We start from the raw sequence: 11,676 nt of genomic DNA on the forward strand, positions 1-11,676 counted from the left end.
TTTTTTGACTGATCCTACTAGCTGATCCAGCTAATTGGATCCCAAAAAAATCAGAGCATGCGCAGTTAAAAAAAACGGAATCCATCGCCGGATTCCATCATTTGACAGATCCGGCGCCATAGGGTTCCATTCTAGCAAACGATGGAGGGCGACGGATCCGTCACTGTCCGTTTTTTTGATGGACAAAAAAAGTTACTATGTCCGTTTTCTCCGGCCGCCGGAAAACCAATTTTCGACGGATCCGGTGAAATAAGGATGAAACGTGAGGCCATCCGTTGCAATCCATTGCTAATACAAGTCTATGAGAAAAAAACGGATCCAGGGCAACTTTTGCCGGATCTGTTTTTTTCTAAATTTGCCGGAATTGTGACTGACGGCAAAAAACTGATGTTTGAAAGCAGCCTTAAGGTGCCTTCACACTGAGCAATATTGCAACGAGAACGACAACGATCTATGACGTTGCAGCGTCCTGGATAACGATATCGTTGTGTTTGACACGCAGCAGCGATCCGGATCCCGCTGTGACATCGCTAGTCGTTGCCGAAAGTTCAGAACTTTATTTGGTCGTTAGATCAGCCTGAATCGTTGTGTTTGACATGAAAAGCAACGACGCCAGCAACGATGAAAGGGGCCGTTGCAGCGTCTTGTTGTGGCCAGGTAGGCGTTATGCATTACAAAAGGAGACGCCTTTAAATTTAGCAATGTCGCTCGTAGATAGATACGCAATTATTTCGAAGATCCCAATATATTACAAATTACAAAAGGAGACGCCATCTGTCATAATGGCCTGGGAGGTGGTGTGAACATTATTATAGTAATGTAATTATCACCATACTCCCAAATGCATTCCAAAGACAAAAGGTGATGCCTACATCACATTATTACATTAAAAAAGGCACCCCTTTACATTACATTACAAAAGGTGACGCCAACTGTCACGACAGCCTAGGAGGTAGGTGTGAACTTTACATAAGGGCGTATTTACAATGCATCACTATTACAAAAGAAGACCCTTTTAAATCACATTATTACATTACAAAAGGTGACGCCATAACGTTATATATTTCAAATGGCTTTGTTGTTACGTCTCACTGAGAACGCTGATAGGTCACATCGGGGTCATGTGTACCTGCGTTGCGAAATATAAACCGCGACTTTACAACTTTTCAATCACTTGTGCGTACTCTGCCATCCACGAGCATCTCGTGTGCGTCTTGGTTCGAAATCCATCGTGTTCCTTCTCCATCAACTCGTGGGCGTCTTGGCTGTAACTTTTGAGCGACCTGTTTGTAGATCTTCAACTCTGCAGCGTTCTCAATTAGTACATCTACGGTGAGTATATCCTTGTGCTGTATTCATTTGCCATGCAGCAATACTAATTTATGTGTCTAGAGATAGATGTATACTACATCTCAGTAGTGATTTTTTTTTAGAGCTTTCACGTTTATAACCAAAGACGCTTTAGCGTCGTAGTATTTCCATTTTAAGTGGTAATGCAAACGATTTTGTAGTATGGTGTGTTTCACCAACATGAAATTGGCCATTGACAAAATAGCAGCCAATAGAATTTACAAATTTTTCAACGCTCAAAATGGATAAAAATAGCCCTCATCCCATCCCCAAATGGTGGCTATGGGGAAACACACAAACGGCCCCCATCCCATCCCCTAAATGGTGGAAATAGTCCCACGGACCATCCCATATAAAAAATGACTGATAACAATAGGAACGGCATACGGCTCATCAAACTTTTAATTTTTGCTGTTTCTTAACTTTTATTTTTTTATTTTTTAAAGATGTCTACAAATGAGCAGGACTGTGTTCGGGCACTCATAGAGATGTACCGCTCCCTGCCCTGTTTGTGGAAGATAAAATCTAAGGATTATAGCAACCGTTACATGAAGAGAGAAGCGTATGAGAAGCTGGTGGCCGTCTACAGGGAGTATCATCCCACAGAGACCGTGGATGAAAACATTGTGAGGAAAAAGATCCAGGCTCTCCGCACAGTTTTCAAAAAAGAGGTCAACAAAGTGGAAAATTCTAAGAAGTCTGGGGCCGGAACTGAGGAAGTCTATGTGCCCAGGCTGTGGTATTACGACCTGATGGCATTCACTAGAGACCAAGAGATCCCTCGCCCGTGCCAGACTGTGACTAGCCTTTGTGAGCCATCGCCCGAAGATATCCTGCCTGAGTCTCCTGACGACCATGTAAGTAGCCCCAAGCTTCCCTTCTTGTAGCATGCCGTGTGTCTTGTATGTTTATGAGACTGCATGGCTTCCAGTAATAGTGAGTCACGTTGTTCATGTTTAATCCCCCTGATGATAACAGCTGCCACTTCCTGTGTCCGTAATTAACATATTGTGTCTTCCGCACATTCGTACAGTATTGCCGGCCAATGTAGTTCAGCACAGCTCTTTAACCCCTTTGTTTTTTAACCCAGGTAACTGTTCCTCATAGGTTCCAATGGGCATAGAGGTGTTTGGGGAGGTGTGGGCTCTCTAGGGCTGTGTGGCAGAGTCGTTTGTATGTTATTTATTTTAAATTTTTCTTTTTCATGTAATTGCAGGTGCCTCTGCAACAGCGGGAAACAACGGAAGCGAACAATGTCCAGTCCCCTCAGTCCTCCAGTAGCCCGTCTGTCGAGGAGCAGACATGTCCACTGCGCCCATCTAGAAAAAGAAAATCAACAGCAGCCACACCTGTGGATCTCCTGGCAGTGGCCAACAGCATCTTGTCCAAGCACGTCACAACCAAACTCTCCCCATTCGCATCCTTGGTTGAGGAACGTTTAAACAGACTGGATGATACCCAAAGATCTCACGCGGAGAGAATAATGTTTGACGTTATGAACGCGGCAGCCGCAGGAAAACTATGCGACACATCAACATTGAGCATTGACGTCCGTCAGCCCAGTGCCCATTTTTATTGGGGACACCAACAGGAGCCCATGCACAGCACTCCTGTCCGCAGACCTGGGCCACATAATTCTCAGTTCCGGACACCACCTGCACCCCCTTCTTTTGGTGACTTATCACAAGGACCTCCTATGGCCACGCACCACTACAGTGAGATGGACACTTACTACCAAAATTTGTAGTGTTGTAGTTGAAATAAATGAGACTTGTGTTTTAGATGCTCCACAAGTAATCCCCTATGCCTTCTCCCCTGCAGGCATCCTCCTGGCACCCGGTCATTAATCCCCTATGCCTCATCAACATTAAAAAAGTATTGTAATAAAAAATAATAAAAGTTTTAATACAAATAATTAAATTTTTGGTTTCTTAAATTTGTGTATGTACTACGTGTCTCTTTGGCTTGGCAATAAATGACGCCGCTGGTCAATATACTACGTTGCTGGGCAATATGCGACGGGGACATGCAAATGCTAGAATACCCAATACATTACCGTCACACATAACTATATTGTTAACGATATCGTTGCTTTTTGTGACGTAGCAACGATATCGTTAACTAAATTGTTGTGTGACAGCGTCCAGCGATCAGGCCCATGCTGGGAGATCATTGGTCGCTGGGGAAAGTACAGCACTTTTTTTGGTTGCTGAATCTCCCGCTGACATCGCTGAATCGGCGTTACACACAGCATGTGTAACGCCGATTCAGCGATGTCGTCACAAGAAACAAGGGAAACATTGGGTTAATAAGTGCAGGGCCACTCTTAGTAACGTGATGTTTACCATGGTTACCGTTGTCAATGTTAAAAAAACAAACAGTACATACATTCCCGCTGTATGGTCAAGTCCCTCGCCTTCGGCTTCCCGCACTGACTGGTGAGCGCCGTCCGGTAGTAAAGCACAGCGTTGACATCACCGTTGTACTTTACGCCCGGCGCTGAGTCAGTGCTGGAAGCTGAAGGCGAGGGACATGACCATACAGCGTGAATGTAAGTATGTATTGTAATTTTTTTTTAACATTTACAACGGTAACCAGGGTAAACATCGGGTTAATAATCGCGGCCCTGCACTTAGTAACCCGATGTTTACCCTGGTTACCCGTGGACTTCTGGATCGGTGCTCGCTGGAGAGCTGTCTGTGTGACAGCTCTCCAGCGACCAAACAGCGATCGACATCATTGTCGGTATCGCTGCAGAGTCGATGAGTGTGAAGGTACCTTTAGAATATGGTGAACATCTACTAATATATATACACACACACATCAGGAAATCACTAGTGCATAGGATGCTGCAGACTCACAGGTTTCATATGATTGATACAGAAGTAGAGTATGTTCATAGATATATATGTTTATTGGTATGTATTGGTATGTATGTAAAATAATAAGAAATAACAAATAGATATATCGTTATGTTCACATTTATTACAGAAAAAGGAGTATCATGGGTCATCCAAAAATTTTTAAAAATGAGCACTTTTACACAAGAGCACTTGAACCCCCCAACAATATCATCCATAATACATGGTAAAAGTTATGCCAACAGTTACGTTACAGCTGTTGATACTGCCATGGGACAGCCCCTGGCCCATTGAAAAAGTCAGAGTATTTGTCCCTGCTATTCGTTGCATCATCACAGTACCTTCCAGAACCCAGACTTTCCAAACCACAAACCCTGTGCGCGTCTAGACGCCATTCGCCCTGGGTTACATCTCCGTTACCCTGGTCCACAGAGTCTACATACTGTGGAGGGCTGTATGCAGTGGCATCACGGCGACGTAGAAAGTTGTGGAGGACACAACAAGCAAGCACCACAGAGTCAATAGACGTTAGTTTCATGTTTAGTGCTGTGTGGAAAACCCGAAATCGGTTTGCCATAATTCCGAATGCATTTTCCACAACGCGTCTAGCTCTTGAAAGTCTGTAATTAAAGATTTGTCGTTCCGGTGTCAGAGTCTTCTGGGAGAAGGGCTTCAAAAGGTTGGGATGCAGTGGGAAAGCCTCATCTCCGACAAAGACAAAGTTTTCTGTTGTGTTCATGTTTTCTGTTGTGTCACTGTTGGGCGGCAAGGCAAGTTTATTATTTTTCAAGCGTTCCCCAAAATCTGTGTGCTCCAAAACTCCTCCATCGGATACTCTCCCGTTAATCCCAACAGACACACTTATGAAATCATAGTTAGCATTTACGAGGGCCATGAGAATTATGCTGAAATATCCCTTATAGTTATAATAAAAGGAGCCAGAGTGTGGTGGTTGGGTGATGCGTACATGTTTGCCATCCAAGGCCCCACCGCAATTAGGGAACTGCCATTGCTCCTCAAATCCCCTTGAAATCTCTTTCCAGTCAGCCGGGGTCTGTGGGAAAGGCATGTAACTGCGGTGTAAAACTGAGACAATAGCTTTGCATGTCTCTGGGATGATGACGCTGAGTAGGGATCGGGATATAGCTGCGCTGTAATGCAAGTCTTGCATAGACCTGCCAGTCGCCAGGAAACGCAGCGTGACAGCCAGCCTCTCATCCACAGGGACAGCTGCTCTCATCTGTGTATTTTGCCGCCTGATATAAGGTTCTACAGCTGCAAGTAGGACATTAAATGAGTCCTCCGACATTCTCAGGTAGTTACGAAAATCATGCGGGTTGTTATCCTGCAGTTCCCTTATAAGGCCCATATGGGACAATTGATTCCTCTTCTGCAGCCACTGTTTGGTCCACATGCGGCGCTGACGCTTTACACGATTGTTTCGCGCTTGAACCTCCAGCTGGTTGTGAGCTTCTACCAATAACGCGGCCGCAACAATCACAGGTACATCCGAATGAGACATGGCAACCTGAGAAAGGAAAAAAGAAAAAAAAAATTACTACATATCATTTTCAAAACTTACACAAGACATCCAATACTGTAATGCATTCTCCGTTGCGTCACCGATGCTGCACCATTTGACAAAAATGTTAACATAGGATGTAAGGTACTATATATATATATATATATATATATATATATATATATATATATATATATATATACAGTGGGGCAAAAAAGTATTTAGTCAGTCAGCAATAGTGCAAGTTCCACCACTTAAAAAGATGAAAGGCGTCTGTAATTTACATCATAGGTAGACCTCAACTATGGGAGACAAACAGAAAAAAAAATCCAGAAAATCACATTGTCTGTTTTTTTATCATTTTATTTGCGTATTATGGTGGAAAATAAGTATTTGGTCAGAAACAAAATTTCATCTCAATACTTTGTAATATATCCTTTGTTGGCAATGACAGAGGTCAAACGTTTTCTGTAAGTCTTCACAAGGTTGCCACACACTGTTGTTGGTATGTTGGCCCATTCCTCCATGCAGATCTCCTCTAGAGCAGTGATGTTTTTGGCTTTTCGCTTGGCAACACGGACTTTCAACTCCCTCCAAAGGTTTTCTATAGGGTTGAGATCTGGAGACTGGCTAGGCCACTCCAGGACCTTGAAATGCTTCTTACGAAGCCACTCCTTCGTTGCCCTGGCGGTGTGCTTTGGATCATTGTCATGTTGAAAGACCCAGCCACGTTTCATCTTCAATGCCCTTGCTGATGGAAGGAGGTTTGCACTCAAAATCTCACGATACATGGCCCCATTCATTCTTTCATGTACCCGGATCAGTCGTCCTGGCCCCTTTGCAGAGAAACAGCCCCAAAGCATGATGTTTCCACCACTATGCTTTACAGTAGGTATGGTGTTTGCTCGATGCAACTCAGTATTCTTTTTCCTCCAAACACGACAAGTTGTGTTTCTACCAAACAGTTCCAGTTTGGTTTCATCAGACCATAGGACATTCTCCCAAAACTCCTCTGGATCATCCAAATGCTCTCTAGCAAACTTCAGACGGGACCGTACATCTACTGGCTTAAGCAGTGGGACACGTCTGGCACTGCAGGATCTGAGTCCATGGTGGCGTAGTGTGTTACTTATGGTAGGCCTTGTTACATTGGTCCCAGCTCTCTGCAGTTCATTCACTAGGTCCCCCCACGTGGTTCTGGGATTTTTGCTCACCGTTCTTGTGATCATTCTGACCCCACGGGGTGGGATTTTGCATGGAGCCCCAGATCGAGGGAGATTATCAGTGGTCTTGTATGTCTTCCATTTTCTAATTATTGCTCCCACTGTTGATTTCTTCACTCCAAGCTGGTTGGCTATTGCAGATTCAGTCTTCCCAGCCTGGTGCAGGGCTACAATTTTGTTTCTGGTGTCCTTTGACAGCTCTTTGGTCTTCACCATAGTGGAGTTTGGAGTCAGACTGTTTGAGGGTGTGCACAGGTGTCTTTTTATACTGATAACAAGTTTAAACAGGTGCCATTACTACAGGTAATGAGTGGAGGAAAGAGGAGACTCTTAAAGAAGAAGTTACAGGTCTGTGAGAGCCAGAAATCTTGATTGTTTGTTTCTGACCAAATACTTATTTTCCACCATAATATGCAAAAAAAATGATAAAAAAAACAGACAATGTGATTTTCTGGATTTTTTTTTCTCAGTTTGTCTCCCATAGTTGAGGTCTACCTATGATGTAAATTACAGACGCCTCTCATCTTTTTAAGTGGTGGAACTTGCACTATTGCTGACTGACTAAATACTTTTTTGCCCCACTGTATATACACATACATACACACACATATATATACATACACAGAGATATACATGGCTAATTGTAAGCAACGTTAACACAACAGCCATACCCCATAGATACCCTCCATTAAATGTACCATCCACTGAAACAAACAGGACGATGAGCGCTGCTGATTTATAACGGGAACGCCAAATAGTGACTTCTGGAGCCGACGTCACACCCGCGACGGTGTGCATAAATGGAGACGCTATAGCGTTGCGAATTGCGCGCCAGAACGGTAGAATCAAGGACCTCCTCTGGGCGTGGCTGGGTGGTGCCATACAGCGTCTCTCTTGCTAAAATGGCGGCGAGACAGCGATGTCCTCCTTTGGGGCAGACAGAGGTCCGCTTTTTTGTAAAAAAAATGGATGCCATGGACTATGAGGGCCGGGAGAGTCGCCCAGCACACCCAAATCTACACAAGAATGAGGTGTTGCGCCACATTGCCCAGAAGATGGAGCGGAGGTTCGGCATCCGGCGCAGTGCGCTGCAGCTGCGCAAAAAGTGGGCCGACCTCCGGTACAAACAGCCACTTTATCTGGCAACGTTGCGGGCAGAGACCAGGCAAGGCAAGTAACAGTATAGTGTAATTGGGAGACACACAGTATCGGGAGGGGGGAATAGGGACACTCGCACTGCCGTGTGGCGCTTCCCACCTTCTATATATGTACCTCGATTTGGGGAGTTAAATTTAAATTTTATTCCTTTATGCCACTGGCCTAGGTTTGTTATTTGTGGGGGTGTCGGAAGCTCTGTACTTTGGTGTGTAAACATTGTGTTTCTTTATTTTTTGTGTATAGAGAGACAACGCCAGCAGAGGACTACAGCGGCCAGCAGCGTACGCCCACAGCCAGGGCCGTCACGTAAGTTACCCCTCATGTCTGGCAATTGCGATGGCGCCTACTTAATTTTTTATTTAAGTCTACAGCTCTGTACTTCTGGTGTCTAAACCTTGCGTGTCTTTTTTTGGGGTGTAGAGAGACGCCGCCGGCAGAGGACAGCACCCACTGCAGCCAGCAGTACAGCGGCTAGCAGCGGAAGCCCACAGCCAGTGTCGTCACGTAAGTTAACCACCCTTTTTTAGAATTTAATGATGCCATACGGGCCATTAGTAGGGAGGTTAAATATTGTGTACATTACAGGTGCAGTAACCCCACCGCAGGCCACAACCCCGCCCTTTCAACACCCATCTTCCTCCCCCGGGTCGGCGTCATTCTCTCCAGCGACAAGCATTCGTAAGTGACAAAACCAGCGAGCGCTTCACCACAGTGAGTTCAATTGTTAACCAGATATGTATTTGCTTCCTTTCAGCAGCAGGAGCTGTGGCCCGAGCCAGGGGATGGGTGGTCAGCAGCTCCGCGGATGAGCAACAGGCGTCCCTTTTCCGTAAGTATTGAGAAAGTGGGAGGGGGTTATCGGTGGGATGTCACATTTGACAACGACTAAACGGACCCTAAAACATTGAACCTAAAAAATGCCCTCTGGGGCAGTACAAAATTGAGTGTGTAGTTAAAAGTACCATTTTACAATAAACGATTTACTAACGATCATTACCAGCCATACGACCTGGTCGTGATCGTTGGTAAGTCACTGTGTGGTCGCTGGGTCGCTGTCACACAGAACGATTGCGTTAACAATATCGTTGCAACTTCACAGAAATCAAAGATATCGTTACAAAAATCGTTATTTTTGACGGTACCTTAAATTGCTGGTTATGTAAACACATGCCACCGTTGCAGCTTAATCACTGTCCATTCTCCAACCTCTTCTATCACAGAACCGGACACCGTGAGAGAGCTGCTGGCCAAGCAAGACCGCCTGGAGCGGACAGCAGCGCTCATGCTGCAACAAGTACAGCAACATGGCCGCACGCTGCGACACCTCTTGAGGCGTGGGAGGTTCTGATTTTTTTTTTTTTTTCTTTCATTGTTTGGGATATTGTTCTGTTACTTGTTATTTTTCAGTTAACAACATAAAAAAAGTTTGATTTGACACAATTATGTTTGGTTTATTGTGTCTATAGCCGCCGGCAACACACCGTGCGCCAAGAAACGTCGCCACACACACTTTTTGGCCCACATAATATCTCCAGTAGTTAAAAATGAAAAGACTGCAGCTTGGTGTGTCTGTAGTATACAGATATGAGGTGGGCCAAAAATATTACATGCATCTCCATAATCACACAAATTGAGGGGACAATGGTTGTCACACGGTACATATCTATGCTCACCTGCCAGGTGTCAGAAACAGTGAATTCAGGAGCCTGTATATGTTTATCATGAATTCATTTTTTCTGACACCGTACTTGATGAATATAGATAGCGTGACAGTGATTGTCTCTTGATCAAAAAAAAATAAGGTCAGTTTGTGAAAAAAAAAAAATTAGTTTACCAGTTGTGAGCTGTTTTTATTTACTTGCGGAGCAGGCCAGGGACAGCTAAGCCAAGGTAGACACAAAAGAGTTGGTTGGCCTTACCATATAGTTTGCGCAAAAAATGCTACACAGCGCCAAATAGTTTGCAAACTGCATCCGAAAGTGCCTCCATCTTGTGTGTCCGCTTACCAGATGCACAAGATAGCTGCCAGATATGTTTTATACATTACTATACCATATACTTAGATAAGCATTGCGTCTAGCATTACTACATAGCCATTACTATACAAAAAAAAAAAAAAATTGAACATACCGTTGATGAGCAATAAAAGAACCGATGAAGACGCCGGCAGTGGAGTACGGCGTTCCGAACAGAACGTTCACGGTAGAAGAGGATCGTAGCTGGAGAAGGATCGTTCCGGACAGGACGCTAGAAATGCAGGAAAAACATGCATACGCAGCTCTCGAACAATGTGAATCAATCGCTGTAGAGTCGCGGTTTATATTCTGGGACGCCGGGACGTCACATCCTGGGTGACACCTATCTGGGTGTCACCCACCTGGGTGACACCTATCTGACTACGCTGCCAATTCATCGGATCGTTTACACCACTGCTGTTTGACGTGAAGCAAGCAACCAGCGACAACGATCCGTGAGTCGCTGTTACGTCACTGTATCGCTCCGGCATCGTTCGAACGTTGGTGTGTTTGACGTCTCTACAGCGATCTAAACAGCGACGCTCCAGCGATCGCCTTTTGGTCGTATCGTTGTCTATATCGCTGCAGCGTCGCTCAGTGTGAAGGTACCTTTACACAGTAGCAAAAATGCACTTACAGGCGTTTTACAAGCAATCACCTATCCTAAGGCCATGTTCACAAGTTCAGTATTTGGTCAATATTTTACATCAGTATTTGTAAGCCAAAACCAAGAGTGGGTAACAAATTCAGAAGTGGTGACGTGTTTCTATTATACTTTTCCTCTGATTGTTCCACTCCTGGTTTTGCCTTACAAATACTGATGTAAAATATTGACCAAATACTGAACTACCCAAAGGCGTAGCTAAGGGTTCAGGCTAGGGGGGGGGCGAAACACCTCTGAGTGGGCCCCCCAACCTGAGTAACATTGTGCAGTTGCGGCTCAAGTCATTGGTTGGCTGAAGAGCTCCCATGACATCCAATTCAATAAACATCACAGAAAAAAGCAGCCATATTTTAAAACACCTAGTCAGATTACCAATGTACTAGCAGGATGCCCATTTGCAAAATATTGATGAAACAACCACTCACACGCCGATCATTCATTGAGAGGGTGTTTGCTTAATATTATAAATACACACGAATAAGGCTTGCATAGAGCGCCAGTCATACACAGGTAGCGCACAGTATCTGGCTTCAGCCTATTAGTGACCCCACATTATTAGAGCAGGTGGGCTGCCCAGCACAACATAAGTGCAATCCATAAGGACAAAAGCCCCAAGTTCTCCAGGCCAACACTAAAGGTGCCAGCTGTATCAGTAACAAAAATGAAAAAATTTACAAAAATGTAATAACGTTTTTTTGAAGTAGTAATGTTTTACTACTTCAAAAAAAGAATACAAAAAGATGCAGCTGATAAATCAAGTATCAGCAGATGACTGGGCTGTAACTGATATTAAAAATCTCTATACAAACACCTCTGGCATCAATACCCGTCACTGCCGCCGGCTCTCGGGAGCAGAGCGTGTGGTTGCATAGAAATACATGCA

General features: G+C 44.5%; 2 protein-coding genes across 2 annotated transcripts; both read left to right on the forward strand.

Annotated features, from left to right (window-relative positions):
* The first annotated feature begins 1,145 nt into the window (after positions 1–1,145).
* Positions 1,146–3,228, forward strand: LOC138675381 (uncharacterized). Its single transcript, XM_069763519.1, has 3 exons — positions 1,146–1,332; positions 1,797–2,207; positions 2,567–3,228. The coding sequence occupies exons 2-3, from the start codon at positions 1,797–1,799 to the stop codon at positions 3,095–3,097; spliced, it is 942 nt and encodes a 313-aa protein (XP_069619620.1). The 5' UTR covers positions 1,146–1,332; the 3' UTR covers positions 3,098–3,228.
* Positions 3,229–7,858: 4,630 nt separating this feature from the next.
* On the forward strand, positions 7,859–9,756 carry LOC138657517 (uncharacterized). Its single transcript, XM_069745294.1, has 6 exons — positions 7,859–7,872; positions 8,143–8,420; positions 8,535–8,618; positions 8,700–8,792; positions 8,869–8,943; positions 9,335–9,756. Exons 1-6 carry the CDS (start codon positions 7,859–7,861, stop codon positions 9,460–9,462), a joined length of 672 nt encoding a protein of 223 aa, XP_069601395.1. The 3' UTR covers positions 9,463–9,756.
* The last annotated feature ends 1,920 nt before the right edge of the window (positions 9,757–11,676 follow it).

This window comes from Ranitomeya imitator, chromosome 1, assembly GCF_032444005.1.
Source record: "Ranitomeya imitator isolate aRanImi1 chromosome 1, aRanImi1.pri, whole genome shotgun sequence".
NCBI classification, from domain to species: Eukaryota; Metazoa; Chordata; class Amphibia; order Anura; family Dendrobatidae; genus Ranitomeya; species Ranitomeya imitator.